This window comes from Carassius gibelio, chromosome A25 (assembly GCF_023724105.1).
Source record: "Carassius gibelio isolate Cgi1373 ecotype wild population from Czech Republic chromosome A25, carGib1.2-hapl.c, whole genome shotgun sequence".
Lineage (NCBI taxonomy): Eukaryota > Metazoa > Chordata > Actinopteri > Cypriniformes > Cyprinidae > Carassius > Carassius gibelio.
The window spans coordinates 2,252,079-2,270,529 of NC_068395.1; the positions used below are offsets into that span (position 1 = coordinate 2,252,079).

The following is an 18,451-nucleotide window of genomic DNA, read 5'->3' on the forward strand; positions in this document are numbered from 1 at the left end:
CCCAACTGAGCCTGGTTTCTCCTCCATTCTGTCACCGATGGTGTTTTGGTTCCTTGCTGCTCTCTTCTCTGGCTTGCTTAGTTGGTGTCACTGCATTTATAGTGATATCATTGACTTGATTGCACAGATACTAGCCATCTATGAGGTCACGAGGTCCGGACCTCTGTAAATTTTTTTATTTTCAAAAATAAAATTTGTTCTCCGATTGACTAATTTGCTTCTAAACTCCTCATATGAATGTCTGCTTGTATAATTCAGAATGTTTAGCATTCGTTGAAAATGATCGCTGCGAGACTCTGCTGAAGTGAACGAGTCTTCAGAGAGTTATGAGCGAGACGCAGCCTCCGTGTTGACAGATCCAGCTATTATAAGCGACTACTTTTTCCACTTAATTTGACACTTAATAAAGTAGGAAGTTGCGGTTTAGGGTCAGCGATAACTTTATCTTATTCAATTTCCAAAATATTTGAAATAATTTCGGGTTTATTTTATTTATTTAGCCTATAGGTTTTTTTTATTTTTAATAGCAATATTTGGCAACATTGCATCGCCGGCATTAGTCTGGCAGTAATCAAAAAAGGCAGCAGCTATTTACACTAAGTGCAAATAGCAGCATTTTTTTTTGAGATATGCTATTTACACGAAGTGCAAATAGCTATAGATGTTAAAATAGTAGGATTTTCTGCCATTTATAATACCGCTATGCAAATAGTGGCAATTATCTGCACCTCAGTATTGTAGTATAAAACAGTGTAAGTGTAAAGTGTAAAATTCAAATGATTAAATGGATGCCACCTTATTGGGACAATAAATCCCTCCCTACACTTTATACCCTTACCCTGCCCAATAGCCTACTTTATTTTCAACTTTCAATTTTCAAAATTATTCACTTATTTTTCATTAAAAATAAATGCTTTTCTGATGTGATTTGAAAAGGGAGAAAGCAGTTCGCCAAAGGCAAATTTGAACCTGGGTCTGTCCTGTCAAAATATGCATGACACACTATTTATCTTCTGCACCACTGAAACTGATGGTCAATGATTGTCTTTTGTAATCTTGTCTTTTGCAATCTAGGTTTGGTGGGTGAAGTTTTTGTAATGGATACACCGATTAAAAAAAGTCCATGGCAGGGTATTGCTGACAAGATATGACATTCGATAAGAAAACTACAGTGACAAGATGTATTTATTTGGTTCTGGTGCATATTATACTGTGAATTTCTGTATCTTGCATGATATATGATGCAAGTTGCATCATATGTCATATTATACCAAAAGAATATGTCAAGACTGAGGGTCAGAAAGACAGACAGAGGTTTATCCAGATGTTTATGAGAGGGCTTTTCTGGACATAGAGGAACATCACTCTCTGGGCAGCTGCAACGTCGCATTTACTTTAGTTAGATTTTAGGCATACTTTACCTTTTAAACCTCCACCTATATGAATTTGAATTGTTTCCAGATGTTTTAATGCACATTTTTAATTGATGCATAAAAACAACTGGATAGAAACATGAATAGACCTAATGTTACATTATGTTTAGACTTTATGCAATTCAGTTTTTATATTGTTCATTCTGTTGAAAAAAGGTTTTATAAAAATACACTGAAATAAAAAAAAAAATATATATATGTAAAAAAAATCAAGTTTGTACAGTCAGGTTTTGAGACATTTCGATGAAACTTAAATTTAAAATAAAAATATGTAATTTATAATTTTTTTTGCACAATATGTTTGCAGTAACATATCAACAAGGTCATAGTCAGGTACACTTAATAAAGTAACAGAAAAAAACAACAACTTATATTGTGTTACTTTTGTCCCAACCGGCGGTGTCGAAAGTAACAATGTGCAACTTATGTTCAAAGTAAAATTATACTGAAATCTTTCTACATTTCTACAAAATACCACCTGGTATTGACAGAAAACACTTCTGAGTTACTGGCCACAGCAGAAATATATCTCTGTCTACAACATTATCTTTTACAATTATGTTTTTCTGAAAAATTGTACTTTTCGCCCCTGCTTTCACCCACTAGACAAAGTTATCAGCTACATAATGGTTATAAATAAAAACTATAACAGCAACATGTAGCTATGGTTGCATGAATAAACAACTGATAAAATATCCACCCCATAAATATAGTAAAGTATTAACAAACTTTGATGCAATGAATAGGGTTCAATCAGGACCATTTCCGTCAAGTATATTTATGACAATTATATTGCATACAGTTAGTGTAGGTGGTGGTTATGTTCTGGGTAACACTCCACACACCTGTCCATACAGCCATGCTTGGACAGAGCGGGAAGAGCAGCAAGACAAACCCCACTGGGGTACAGAACAGAACCATTATATGCATACATAATTACAATTCACAATTACATGAGTTATTATGTAAACAAACGTGATAGAGACTGCTTCCAATAAAGTGACTGTAAAGAAAGGACAAAGTTAGATCAGATTACAGGTTCAGGTGGAGTTGTGGATGGAGGAGGGAGTTAATTGCAAACAGCAATAGAATGGAAGAGACGCTGAAGAATGGGAATAGACCACATGTGATAGGTGTCAACACTGGATTGGTACACGTCAGGAACAGAACTTACTGTTGGCTGATGCCATGACTAAAAAAAGCAAAAACATGGCCTGACTGAACTAACGCATTAATTGTATTTATAGGGTTTATACAGCACAATTCTATAATAAGGGGGTTATTATAGAACCACCTGGACATCATTAATTTTCAAAGCCTGGCTACGGCCATGATGATGACATTATTGAGTTCAATGATGAACTGCCTTTAAATTTCATTTTAGAGAATTAATTTAAATAGGTGGAACTGATTTTCTGACTGATTTTGAATTGGTCACCCCTGAAACGGGTCATAGGCTACCACTGAGCATTAAATGCGCTTTTATAAAACGGCGCTCCTTCAGAGACGTGGAAAGTATATATAGCCTAATGCAGGTTTTTGAAATGCTTACACAGGTAGGTAATGATAAATTGGACCGCTTTAATGCTGTTAAAGAGGATGCACAAAGCAAACTGCTTGACATTAAGTAAGACCAAATTACAGAAATTATAAGTGAAAAAAAAAAAAAATATATATATATATATATATATATATACGATCGCTGATTATCTTCAAATAGTCTCATATCCGTCCTTTATGGTCGGTCACTCCCTTCAATTCACCTGTTCCTCTTCAACAGGTAACATCCAATACAGTATCTGTAATAGTCCTGTCTTTATTTAGACTCTTATTAGCGTCATTTTAGTTTCAAAGCTGAATTTTGATGTTGATATAGACCGCCTATATTTAATATATTATATTGTTTTTAATCGCGACAGATTTAATCATGTACGGATCCCGCAGAACTTTATTCCTCGTCATTCCTTTAATGGGTTTCCTTTTCGCATTATATTATATTGACGGAGATTTTTGGAGTAAAACTTCACTGAGGTAAGTGCCTCGTACATCAGTAAACGTTTTTTATTATTTTTTTTATTTAGGCTAGGCCTATTTATTTTTTATCATGGCCAAATTGATCTCTATTTATTCAGCCAAATAACAAATAGGCTATCGATTGATTCAGTCAAATACAGTTATATTTCTGACTCAGATTAATCCATGATGAAGTATTTTTTATGCCTAATATAACGAAATTATCAGAATACTGGAGAGTCCGTGTCAATAAACTAAAAGTATGTGTTTCATACTATTTAATAGGATTTCATATTCATTCCAGCTTTGTATTGAAACAACAGTGTGCGCAAAATGAACAACGCCCTGTAAAGCTAAAGCACAAAGAAAACGTAATGGACATTACAAGACAGTTGTTAGACAATGGCAAAGACAGTATTGTATTTTCCTTTAGAATGATGAGGCATTCTTTGTATGGTAGGCTTCCCAGAACCACTTAACCCTCAGTTCATGAGGGATAAGTTCTGCCTGGTATTAAAATAGCAGAGGTATACCTGAAAACCACAACTGAGAAAAAAGTACAGATAGCCTACAGTGAAAATGACTCCATTACAAGTTACAACTCCAAAACAACTTGAGACTATCTGATTTTACCAGCATTTAAGTATTTAAAAAAATAAAAATAAAATAATAATAATTCAAGGCACTGTTGCCTCTAAGGTGCACTAGTCAAAGAGGCATACCAGTGATAAACCAGAAAGAGGAGGGCAAACGCGTTCATTTTGTAAAACCAAAATATAACTTAACACCTCAAAAAAAAAAAAAAAAAAAGGTATCTTCATTATGACGGATAAAATAATGTTAAGTAAAATTTAAAATCAAATCCTTCTCCCACTGGATGTGCAGTCATGTCCTCATCAAAACATCTGTAATTTACAACCATTTGCTAAGGAACTCATATTCACACAATAAGCCATGCTGACAAGTTAGGGTGAGTAAGGGCAAAATGCACAAGATATAGTTTTGTTGCCCTGTAATTGAGATATCACTTCAGTTGTAGCACAAGTAAACTGCTACAGAATGTAATGTGTAACTGCAACACTTATTACTAATATACCTGTAGTGGACTAAAGAGTACAGATCCTGATTCAAAAATGTATTGAAGTAGAGTAAAACTTACTAATATCTTTGATACTCAGTACAACTAGTCTCCAAAAAGATACTCAAGTACATTAGTTCATTACATTACTCAAATACTTTACACCTCTGAAAAACTGTTCAAGTTTTCTATAAGCGGTCAGAATTAAGTCTGAAACCAGTTCATATAAAGTCTTGTCTGAAATAAATGAAATTAAGTTTTTGTTCTTTCTAGCTGTATTTACTCTGTGCAACTTATAATATCCAAGTGAAGATAACACCAGCATGTCAGAAAAAAATAATAAATAATAAAACTGAATCATTAAGTTACAAAAAGTATTACCCACCTTCTAAAAATGACTTATAAACTCAATCAGGTGCAGCTAATCCCCATCTTAATGACACACAAAGACATTTGACTTTCAACTGTGATCAGCTGTGCTCATTTTGATTAGCTCAGCATGAAAAGAGCTTTCCCGGAGCATTTCAATCCTTGGTAGTGCAGCTTGAGCAAACAGTCAGCTATGGGTGGCGAGGCACTATCAAAATATCTCTGAGATAACGTTGTGGACTGACACAAGTCAGTATAAAAGGGTTATTCAGAATGCTATGGTTTTAAATGCAACAGCTTGGGGGATGGTTTTAATGAGGACCAGTTGTAAAACTTCCCATTTCTCTAATCAGGAGCAAGTCATAAAATCAGATTCGCTTGACTCATGCTATAAGTTTAGTCCTTATTCCACAAGTGATGAAGATCCCATGGGCAGACAAAGTAGATTTTAGAAGGGAAAACTTAATTTGCTTTATTTGTGTGACTGGAAAGCCTGCTTTTTAGTTGAACTCCTCAAAGCTAAATTATGATTTGAGTAGCTTTAGTTATTTTTAATGCAAGTTGTTAATGCTAATGTAGTTAGCTTTAACTTGAGCTAATTCATGGCTACAGGACTCGAGGTTAGTTGTAACGACAATAAAACTATTTACTACCTGCCCCAAGCAGATTTTAGTTTAATTAGTATGTTTTCTTTGAGTTTCAGAATGGTTAAGGCTTGGAAGAGAAAGACAAACTGGGTGATGTCTCTCAGCATTTTGAATTATAAACGACAGTAACAAATATTCCAAAAAAATTGGGACACGGTACAAATTGTGGACCAAATTGACTACGCCACCCACAAGTTCCGGGATGGCGGATGCTAACAATAATCTGATCTCTCTTTTTTGTTCGCACAGGTGGTTCAAATAAATGAGCTAGAAGCCAGAGTACAAAAAGGGTTGATTTATTTTATAAAATGAGAAACACTGTTCTTCTCTTATGACTGAAATGAGTTGGTAACACTATTAAAAACACAAAAGAAAATAAACACATTACAACAATTCAACACCACTCCAAATGGATTTAAAGTAAACTAAACCAAATTAATTTTCAAAAGAAATAGTAACAATGCTCCAAACAAATCAAAATCTAACAAATAATACAAAAAGAGAAATAAATCATTAATCTAAAATTCAGATTAATTAAACAGACAAATCATAATTTAGATCAAAAGAAAAACATAAGAATGACATTCAAAGTAACACCAAATCAACCTAGAATCATAAATTGGGAAATACACCACATGGGAGGAACAAATCAAACCCAAAGAAAAATCAAACCCAATCAAACCATAATACATAAAACACACAACCAAACAAGGCCTCCCAATACAGCGATATACCACTTAAATAAGATCTCACAAAAATGCAGAGATGCAGATCTCGCAAAAATGAATGCCACAAATCAAAACATAATGAATAAACAAAAAATAAAGCAACCATATCCCAAATTCGGTGGGGAAAAAAATTATGGCCACTTGCCAAGGAAGGTTTTTACCTGGGGCCGGTTTCACTAAGGAGGTTCAACCAACTCTGAGTTTAAACTTGAACCCTGAGATGGGAAACTCTGAGTTCCTGGTTACAGAACAGCTGAAATGAGTTGGTTTAATCAACTCTGAATTTACTGACTCTGAGTTAAGTGCATGCATCACAACTATAAAAAGCCATTATCAATTAAGCGCAGATATTGCGATTCACCATGGCAACAGTTCCCGCCAAAAAGCCGTCCGCATACTTCAGACTCAACACAAATGTAATTCTTCTCAGTGTTATAATATCACAGGTGAAAACTAGCAGAACGTTAGATTAATGAACTAATACCTAATCATTTTATGGTATCTCATGGGTAAAATATATATATATAATAATAATAATAATATTAACAATAATATTTTAAGTGCATTTTTCTTATTTTACAAATGATCTGCCAATAGAGTAAGAAAAATGTCAGTGGCTATTTACACTAAGTGGAATTAACATACTTTCTTAGCGATAGATCCTATTTACGCTAGGCTAAGTGCAAGTAGCTCAAGATGCTATTTACAGAAATAAAATGGACAGTGAAAATCATGATATATTTTTAAGAAAGAAAACCTGATCCTGACCAGGTTAGGTTCAGAGAGTAAGTTACCATGGTAACTGACTCTGAGTATAAGTTAGCTCTCTTTCAGAAATGGGATTGACTTACCCTGCTTTCTCAGGTTTGACAAACCTCCAATTCTGAAACAACAAGTTTCCCTCATTTAAGGGTTAACATACTCAGAGTTTTTTTTAAACCTCTATGTGAAATGGGCCCCTGTAATCGAAATCATTAAAATTTTAGGTCCCCACTTTATATTAGGTGGCCTTAACTACTATGTACTTACATAAAAAAATAAGTACAATGTACTTATTGTGTTCATACTGTATTGTAAAACACTTTTGCTGCTATTGAGGTGGGATAGGGGTAAGGTTAGGGAGAGGGTTGGAGGTATGGGTAAGTTTAAGGGTGGGTTAAGGTGTAAAATATGGGTCAATAGTGTAATTATAAATGTAATTACAGAAATTAAATACAGTTGTAATTACATGAAGTTTTTTTTAAATATAAGTACAATGTAAAAACATGTAAGTACACAATAAGTACATTGTACTAAATTATTAATTAAAATGTAAGTAAATAGTAGTTAAGGCCACTTAATATAAAGTGGGTCCAAATTTTATCACACACACAACATTCTACATTTAACAATCATATAAAAAAATACTCACGTTGCTAATACCCTAAGGCTCACTTAATGGATAATTAAAATGCATGAGTCTCAGTAAAAAGCAGAAGCATTGCGATACAGTCATGACTCAACCAACCAATAATGCTCCTAAAAATACATATTTTAATATTTTAACAATTTAAAATAAACAAACTTGATCGATACTTGCGTCCGGTGGCCGTAACAAAGCGCAAAATATCCTCACATCAGTCATTGGAACAGGAGAAATCCTAAAACAAATTTACTAAAGTGAACGCAATTTTTACTAACATGCATCTCCTTTGAGAAAATTTATAATTTTAAGGGAAAAATAAGTTGATTTTAAATTTCATGGCATCTCAAAAAATTTGGGACAAGGCCATGTTTACCACTGTGTGGCATTCCCTCGTCTTTTAATATCAGACTGCAAACATCTGGGGACTGAGGTGACAAGGTGATGAAATGGTGGCCTAGTGGTTAGAGAGTTTGACTCCTAACCCTAGGGTTGTGGGTTCAAATCCCGGGCCGGCAATAACACGACTTAGGTGCCCTTGAGCAAGGCATCAAACCCCCAACTGCTCCACGGGCGCCGCAGCATAAATGGCTGCCCACATCTCCGGGTATGTGTGTTCACAGTATGTGAGTTCACTGCTCTGTGTGTGTGCACTTTGGATGGTTTAAATGCAGAGCACGAGTTCTGAGTATGGGTCACCATACTTGGCTGAATGTCACTCACTTAAAAATTTGCTCAAGTTTAGGAATGTTGTCCCTAATACAGTTTTCTAGTTGCTCAACTGTCTTCGTTGTCACATCTTCCTCTTTATGATGCACAAAATGTTTTCTATGGGTGACTTCTTTGGACTGCAGGCTGGCCATTTACCTGGATCCTTCTATGCAGCCATGATGTTGTGATGCAGTGGCTCAGTGGCACAGTGGTTCATGTAGGTTGTCTACAAACCGGAAGGTTGGTGGTTCAATCCCAGGCTCCACCTGACCAAGTGTCGAGGTGTCCTTGAGCAAGACACCTAACCCCAGCTGCTCCCGACAAGCTGAATGGTGCCTTGAATGGCAGACACCGCAGTCGGTGTGTGAATGTGTGCGTGAATGTGAGGCAAATTGTAAAGCGCTTTGGATGGCCATGTGGTCTGTTGAAAGCGCTATATAATGCAGTCCATTTACCATTTACCATTCCTTGGCAGAGCAAATGAGTATTTGAGTATAACTACAAAATGAGTAGGCCCACAGAAACAAAACGCACCTGTCGCTGATCTGATTGCTCGTCAGCAGCTGATGCTGATGGCCAATCAGAGCAGCAACACAAAATTAGCAAACGGATCTGCGAACCTTGACATTACCCCACCCCCTAGGAGCGTAAATGAGGCTCCCTACCTGTCGATTGGAGTCATCAATAGCCCCAAGACTACTGGAGCACCAGCAGAGTCAATGTGGAGGAAATTAATCTCCTCCATGTGGTTGCCAGACGTGACAAGACCGGTCCAATAGAGTGTGTGATCGAGGACAGCAGCTGACCACCCAGAGCGTTGACAGTGATGGGAGGCTTGATGGAAATGAGGGGGATCCCGAGTCGGCCGGCCAGGCCTTTATCCATGAAATCTCCGCCCCAGAGTCCACCAAAGCCTTGCACTGATGATGAGATGTGGCCTACTGCAATCTCACATGGAGGAGCATTGATTCGCATAGGGAAATGCCACTGACTTTTACTGGGCATTTAGTTGAGAAATGTCCATAAAACAAACACAGACCCCGCGCTCTTCTGCGCTCCTTCTCCTCCCGAGAAAGATGAGCTCTGCCCACCTGCATGGGTTCGGGATCGAATGCGGTACTGACCGTGTCACAAGGAAGAAAGGGGGGATAAGCCTCCATGTCTGGAACCTGGTCTCTGAGTCGTAGACCATCTAGAACATTGCAACCTTGCGTCCACTCGAATGGCCAAGTCAATCAATCCATCCAATGTCACTGCTCCCATACTGCTGTTCCCCACAGCGCCACTCTACCTGATAGCAGCGTGATGACGAGTGCAACTCTGTGGGAAATGATGAGGGCTGCAGAGCGAAAAACAGTGAACATTGAGTCAGAAATGCATGACAGTGTTTGGGCTCACCCTAATAGGCAGCAGGCGGTGACAGTCGGGGTTCCGTGTTGCTGGTAGGTCGGCTGGTGGGTGAAACAGCGGATGGTGTAGGCACAGTGGACACGTGGACAGGCTCGACTCTCAGCTGTTGTATCTGGGTGGTGAGATCTGAGACCTGCGCTACCAAGGTCTGAACTGCTCGACCGGTAGCCGTGATCTGTTTATCCTGACGATCAAATCAAAGTCGTTCTTCTTAAGGATAGCTCGTACCTCAGTTACATTCGCTGGATCCATGATGGTCAAATAGTTATGTCAGGGCAAACAAACACTGGATCCAGTTGCGAATTAATAAAGTCTTTATTTAAATGGTCAAGAGAGCAAAGAAGCCAGATGGTAAGAACAAGTCTCTCGGTCGGCAGTCACTCCTTGGCAGCGCAGGGACTGCAGTGGGCATAACCTCGAAGACAGGAACCGAAACAGGAAACCACGAAGGCGACACGCCAACTCGAACCCGTAAATCCAAGCACTAGAAAAACGGCAGGAAACTCCAACAAACTGTACTATACGGCACTGCAAGGAGCGAGAATGACAGAGGACAGTAACAAACGATCTTTAACTAGACAAGACAAACACAGGACTATAAGTAGGCCCACAGAAACAAGACGCACCTGTCGCTGATCTGATTGCTCGTCAGCAGCAGCTGACGCTGATGGCCAATCAGAGCAGCGACACAGAATGAGCAAACAGATCTGCGAACCGTGACAGCATTGTCATGTTGGAAAATGCAAGGTCTTCCCTGAAAGAGACAACATCTGGATCTGAGCTTGAACTTGTTGTTCTAGAACTTGGATATACCTTTCAGCATTGATGGTGCCTTTCTAGATGTGTAAGCTGCCCATGCCACATGCACTCATGTAACCCCATAACATCAGAGATGCAGGCTTCTGAACTGAGAGCTGATAACAACTTGGGTTTTCCTTATCCTATTTAGTCCGGATGACATGGCGTCCGAGTTTTCCCCAAAAAAACTTTTTTTTTTTCATTTTAAATGAACCTTGGCCCAGAGAAAACACCTGCATTTCTGGATCATGATATGGCTTCTTTTTGCCAGCAATGGCGAATGGCACGGTGGATTGTGTTCACTGACAATGTTTTATAGAAGTATTCCTGAGCCCAAGTTGTGATTTCCATTACAGTAGCATTTCTGTATGTGATGCAGTGCTGTATAAGGGCCTGAAGATCATGGGAATCCAGTATGGTTTTCCAGCCTTGACCCTTACACACAGAGATTGTTCCAGATTCTCTGAATCTTTGGATGATATTATGAACTGTAGATAACTTCAAACTCTTTGCAATTTTTCTCTGAGAAACTCCTTTCTGATATTGCTCCACTATTTTTCACCACAGTATTGATGGTATTGGTGATCCTCTGCCCAGCTTGACTTCTTAGAGACACTGTGACTCTGAGAGGCTCTTTTTATACCCAATCATGTTGCCAATTGATCTAATAAGTTGCAAATTGGTCTTCAAGATATTCCTCATATGTACATTTATTTTTTCCGGGCTCTTATTGCTACCGGTCCCAACTTTTTTGGAATGTGTAGCTCTCATGAACTCCAAAATGAGCCAATATTTGGCGTGATATTTCAAAATGTCTCACTTTCAACATTTGATATGTTATGAATGAAATATAAGTTTATGAGATTTGTAAATTATTCCATCTCTTTTTTTTTTACTCAATTTGTACAGTATCCCAACTTTTTTGGAATCCGGTTTGTACTACAAAGATACTAAACAGATTTCAGAACTTCAAGAACTTCCTGTTCAGGAAATAGCAACTCTCAGCGCCATCGATTACTTGCATTTTTTTCAAACACTGTTTCTTTATGGGCAGCAGGTTACAGTGTCAGGCACAGCAGCTTTTAGTTTTGAGTGAAACCAAACGCCATTTAATGCAAAGTCTGTTCACTCGACAGCCATATTTGCAACACCTCAGTCCAGTGCACATGAGCAGTTTTAAGCACACGTATACTGAGTGAACGAGTAGGGTATTCCTGCAATACCGGAGACTTCAGTTCCAGGATGGCATTTCTAGAACACTATTTTTTGTGACAGTACCACCTAGCCAATTCTATTCTTTCAGAGGAGACCTGATGGGGGGAACTGAACTGAACTGAACAAAACTGTCCCATTCTTAGTAATATTTATATATCATCTTTGTATATCTAAAGTTTTTGGGTTAGCCCACCATGCATTCTGTATCATATTTACCTAGCCTGTGGGCTAAAAACAGCCCAAATTGGTTAGTTTTAACCCAGGAGATTGAAAGTGTATAGGCTACAAATACATTTTTTACTGGTTTACTAAAATGTTAACTCTTACAGGTAACCCTTAACATCTTTAACATACCACAAAAGTGATTTAATTCTGGTGTGGGAAGATATTTGATACAATACACTCATGTTCAAGTTTTATTTGGTTATAGACAATAAGTCCATGCAAACTGTACTCAAATTCGTTTTTCCCCCTACTCACACAACTTTCTCAAGACTCTCAAATTGCCACCATGTTTCAGAGATCCCAGACTTTCCCAGACCAAAGTAAGTAGATTCATTTTATTTTTTTGAGTGACCCTGAAGCAGTGAATTCCTTGTTTCTGATTTTCACCTGTTGCTTGTTACACATCTCAGTATTGGGCCTTTTCGTAATGAGAATCCAGCACCCTGTACTTGCCAAAACACTAATCCAGCAAACCAGTTTGTGTCAGAAGATGAGATGGATGACCTGCAGAAACGCCGGGCAGAAGAGTTCAGACAACACCAGATCAGGTTACCCACAATTCCTCAGATCTCTTTAGTGTGGCACACACTTATTCCTCTGACTGAATGAGCTGTCTTTCAGATCAGGTAAAGAAAATGATGTTCTTCTTCTCGTCCCGGCCAACACACCGCTCCAGTATCCGATGAGAGGATTCAGAGTAACTCCCATGAATAAAACACTCATTCCTGGTGAGTCTGATTTCTGTCTGTCCTTTATTTGATTGCTAATGATCTCAGGTTTCTTAAATGCATCACCAGAAGGTTACTGATGCCCCTTTCACACTGCGATTCTGGCAAATACATGGGTAAGTGTTCCGGCAATTGTTCCCAGGTCGCTAGATTTTGCACTTTCACATTGCCATTGATTACCCGGGATGTGCATGCTTTCACACACAACCCGTAAAGATCTCGTAACGACATGTGACATCAGGGCGTGATGTGTAATGTTCGAGTCGAAAACACTGGAATGTTATAGTTTCATTGAAGCTGGCGACCGGGCAATGTTCCATCAATTTGCCGGGTCCGACGTGCAGTGTGAAAGGGGCTAGAGAGACATAAAAAACCTCTCAGATTTAAAAAAAAATTCTGAATGCAGTATCTTATTCTTATTCAAATTATTCTTTAGAAATCATTCTAATATGCTGATTTGCTGGCATTAAATAGTTTAGGGTAAGTGAGTCTAAAAAATAAAAAAATAAAAGTTATTCATAAATGATATATTAAATTGATTAATTAAAAGTGAAAGTAACAACATTCATGATATTATGAAAATATTTAAAATAAATGCTGCTTTTTTGAATGTTCTGTTCATCAAATCCTTCGATCACCAATACAATATAAGACTGTGAGTTGTTTTATTCATTTTTAACCATTTCATTAATTAAAGAAATGTATCACTATTAAAGGTCTAGCCCTGCAAACACAAAAGAGAGCGGTTTACAAGGTTTGTCCTGCTGAATATGGTGTTCTCACTGAAGGTGGTGGGTTTTGTTATATTGATCATAATCATAGGTTTGTTTCAGACGGTCTCTAAATGGGGGTCTTGCTGTTTTTCCTTCTTTTAATTTATGCTTCGTGAGCTTTTGATCTAAAGCTGTTAAAGGTAGGTGATTTCGTAGAGGCTAGCAATAACAAGCTAGCTGTGAAAGCATAAGATCCCACCCTCCCTGCAAATCAGAATCACAATCAGATTATATATATTATATATATATTGTATTTATTTGATATGAAAACAAATAAATACATTTAGACTTCTTAACTATTCATTGCTATTGGGACGTTGAGAGACCTTCAACCAGCATATTTTTGAACCAAATCACCTACCCTGCCTTTATTTTGGGTGTTTTTCAAAAGGATTCATCATGTGTGAAATGTATAAAATGAGCCACAATTATATGAAAACTCTCCAGGTTTCTCTAAGGGTGCATAAAGGAGTGCTTTCAGTGATGAATGTCCAGGAAGGAGAGCAGGTGGAGGGCCAGAATGAGCAACATCTGAGCATCTCATCCAGCAGCCTCCAACAGCTCAACGACCTGCTGAGCAGACTGACCTACACCAGCACCATCTACCACATCAAGACGGAAGACCTCGGTACGTAACCTGTGACCTAAAGAATAGTTCACCTGAATTTTATCATTGTTTATTGTCATGTCATTATACCTGTTTAGACTTCTTCTGCAGAACACAGATTTTTGTTGAAGAATTTTAGGTTCCAAAAAACATTGGACCCAACTAGCACACACAAAAAAAGAAACAGACATTTAACAAAAAATGACTTGGGGCTTGTCCAAAATCCCACACTTGCTGTCTTTGCACTTGACCACTTGTTTACATGCCTGATGTATTTCCTGTATTTGACCCAAGTTTTCAAGTGAGCATGAAGATGGGATACACTTATAGTGTTTACAAAAATGCAAGTGTTTACAGAACTTTATTTTGATTTTCAATACTTTGCATTCTAAATGTCTTTTCAGTTTAGTAATAGTGGTGCTTCTAATTGAGTGATAAAAGGCAGTTGCAAATGTTGTACAAAATAAACATACTCATCCTAAAATGAGCAACACCTTGTTTTAATATACCAAATCTAATTCTCTTTCATATTTAACTTTGTGAGATCTCTGCAAAAGTCTCATGATTTATTTCCAGAACATGATGCATGATGGGATACTCTTAAATACCGTTCCAGAGCAGTATTCAAGATAGTGTGGATTTAAGGTGTGTTAAGGGCGCTGCACTTTGGTGTTTTACTTCAAGTTGTGTGAACATGCTTTCAAATGGCCAAGACAGCTAATGTGGGTATTTGGAAAAGCCCTTGGAATATAACGAGTCACACAGGGACAACTTTTATGATACTATTATGTTAAAAGTATCATAAGTCATATACTTTGAATGTACTAACTTTACCAATGCATTCATGTCCTTAGCGTACTTCTCTTTTGAGAATCATGAGGTCATATTCCCGATTGAGATCAGACGTTTGTCAGTTCCTGTTCTGTTTGACCCGGGGAAAGGTGAGCTCAAATACTCATACTTACACTGTAAAAAAAGATACATTAATATTTTTACACCGTAATGATAATAATAATAAAAAATAACATAGAACTATTACTTGAAATGAGAATAGAATAGAATCTGAGGGTGCAAAAAAATAAAAATACTGAGAAAATCACCTTTGAAGTTGTAAGCTTTTAGCATTGCATATTATTAATTAAAAATTACGTTTTTATATATTTACGGTAGGAAATTTACAAGATATCTTCATGCAGCATGATCTTTACCTAAATCTTTACCCTGGTCCCACTTTATATTAAGTGTCCCTAATACCTGTGTACTTACATAGTAACTAGATGTGTTCATATTATGTAACCACAGTGTAAGTACAAATAGCTGTAATGTTTGTCTAACTACACATATGTAACAAGCCACTGAATGTTATGTGTAAGTACAGATGTGTAACAGGACATTGGTAACAACACTTTTTGGTAATGAAAGTACAAATGTGTAACAGGACTAACAGCACTTTTTGGTAAAGAAAGTGTTACACTTTACATTAGATTTATCATGTAATTACTCTGATGTTACACAGCAGCATATATTTCGTATATATATTTTGCATAGAAATTGTGGTTGGTGCCCAAAATGTTACACTTTATATTAAGTGTACAGTTCATGAGGAGTTACCATACAAGTACACTGGTATTACAATGGTGCACCAACTCCAACTCGAGATCCAACTCCTCTTACTTTACATATCCCTAAACCTTCCCATTCCCACCCCCCGGATCCTATTTCCAGCCCTAAACCTTCCCATTTCCACACCCTGGATCCCATTTCCACCCCTTGGATTAAATGGTTCCAATTACTCTTATAAAAATTGTTGTTACAAAATGTAGTTAAATAATTCCTGTTACACAAGTACTTAGTGAAGTGAAAAAAAGTATTGTGACCAATGTCCTGTTACACATTTGTACTTACACAAACCATCTGAGGGTGTTGTTACAGAAATATTACAGCTGTATATGCTATGTACCTATGTGTACTTACACTATGGTTACATACTACGTACACATGCAGTTACTATGTTAGTACACAGGTAGGGACACTTGATGTCCAATTTAACAACAAAAGCCTTAACAGAAAACCTAAATGTACATTTTATATTCAGTTTTCATTATAGTTTTAGTGATTTTGTTTTACACTTTCTATCATTTTTCTTAATTTTACAGTGTAATCACAGTGTCTTTATCATGTGAACACGAACACCATAATAATTGTCCCCCCCCCCCCCCTCTCTCTGTAGATGTGAACTCTCAGGTGACTGTGCTAGTAAAAGCATTTCTGCGTTACAAAGAACTAAATGTCCTCATCAACAGTATCCGTGTGAACTACCCAAAAATAAAGATCATTGTTGCTGATGACAGTCTGAACCCAGAGAAGGTGGTCGGTGACAATATAGAGCACTACATAATGCCCCCAGGACAGGTACAAACATCAGGTTTTTCAAGTTGACTGTTAATATAATCTTCCTGACGTGTGAAGGTTACTTGTTTCATTGTTTGGCTTTTCAGGGCTGGTTTGCAGGAAGAAATCTGGCAGTGTCGCAGGTCACCACTAAATATTTCCTGTGGGTGGATGATGACTATGTGTTTCTCAATGAGACGCGCATTGAGAGCTTTGTGAACATTATGGAAGCCGTTCCTGAACTAGATGTGGTAAAAAAAAACAAAAAAAAAAACAAGTCTGCTCACCAAGGCTGCATTTATTTGATAAAAATACAGTAAAACAGTAATATTGTGAAATAGTATTACAATTTAAAATAATCTATTTTCATACACATTAAAATGTGATTTATTTCTGTGATCAAAGCTTAATGTTCAGCATCATTACTCCAGTCTTTAGTGTCACCTGATCCTTCAGAAATCATTCTAATATTCTGATTTGCAGCTCAAGAAACTTTTTATATTATAATCAATATTGAAACAGTTGTGCTGCCTAATATTATCATGGAAATTGTGGTTTATTTATTTTCAGGATTCTTTGATGAATAAATAAAAGCATTTATTTGAAATCTTTTTTTACCAGTATAAATGTATTTTACTATCACTTTTGGTTTATTTAATGCATCCTGGCTGATTAAAAATAACTGTGAGTTGTTATACCTGTGAATTTTGGACTGTTTGACTTGTGCAATAAATGTTTATAGTTCACTAAAGTATGAAAAATATTGCTCAAACCAATAGAGATTTTTATTGTGCTCAACATTGTGTCTTATTTTTATGTTTCTGAAAGACCTTGACTGATCTTATTCTTTCTCTCTCCATCAGGTTGGTGGTCAGCTAGAAAGAAATAAGTTTGCCTTCCAGCTGCAATACGAGGAAGGGAACAGCGATGAAGGCGGCTGTATCACGCGTGTCACTCGTACCCATGCGCCCCTGCCGGGTTTCAACGGCTGCTTCTTTGCAGATGGAGTCGTCAACTACTTCCTGGGCCGGACGGAGGCTGTGCGGAGGGTCGGTTTTGACCCGGTCCTCAAAAGAGTGGCTCACACTGGTGAGTAGATCTTAAAACATTCAGATCAGAGACCTGCCTAAAGTTAAACTATGGCTTTTGACATACGATATTCATCCACTGTAGTAAAATAGTTAATGGCATATAGGGCTTAGGTCTTAGATAATTCAAGGCAATGGGTGTGGTACAGATTTTGATTTATTGTGCAAGAACAACAGTTTATGACAGCTGACAAACAAGAAATGTGAATGGAGCTTATTCATGATCCATGGTGAACAAATAATTTACATGCCAGTTATAGAGATAGATGCCAGAGATAATAAGTGTTCATTCAAGAATCTGTTTTTATTCTATATTCCCAACAGAATTCTTCGTTGACGGGCTTGGAGATTTATTAGTTGCCACCTGTGAAGGTCTCAGAATTGGTAATCAAAAACACAGTTCCACGAAAAAGTACAATGCCTACAGGTATCCTCCCAAAAATGTTTCACAGGCAAAAATGACCCACCATTTTTTCAAGAACCATCTGAAATGCATCAAATACTAAGGAGCATTTGAGGTGAAACATGCCATTCCTCACACCTCATTAATCAGTGGATTTTTTTATTTTTTATTTACTCTACAAATCAAAGGTTTTCGATCTACTAATTTACATGAAAGCTTTTTCTTTCTTTTTTTTACCATGGAATAAAAAATTAGCTACTTTTCAAAAATCTGGGCCCGGTTCCACAAAACGTTCTTATCGCTAAGTAGTTCTTCCTTAACCTCTCTCTTAACCTTATGGCACGATTCCCAACATGTTCGTACGCTACGTATATCTTCTGTAAGTCACACTTTCGTAAGGTTGGTCTGGACCATTCGTAAGCTCTCTCTTAC

The 18,451-nt window shown here is 37.3% G+C and overlaps 1 protein-coding gene across 1 annotated transcript in view; it reads left to right on the top strand.

Annotated features, from left to right (window-relative positions):
* Positions 1 to 18,139, top strand: part of LOC127946853 (beta-1,4 N-acetylgalactosaminyltransferase 2-like) — a 57,176-nt gene extending 39,037 nt beyond the window's left edge. Inside the window, exon 10 of the mRNA XM_052543676.1 lies at positions 17,941 to 18,139. Coding sequence (XP_052399636.1) covers positions 17,941 to 18,122 — 182 coding nt within the window. The 3' untranslated portion in view covers positions 18,123 to 18,139. The remainder of the gene's footprint in view (positions 1 to 17,940) is intronic.
* Positions 18,140 to 18,451: the final 312 nt, after the last annotated feature.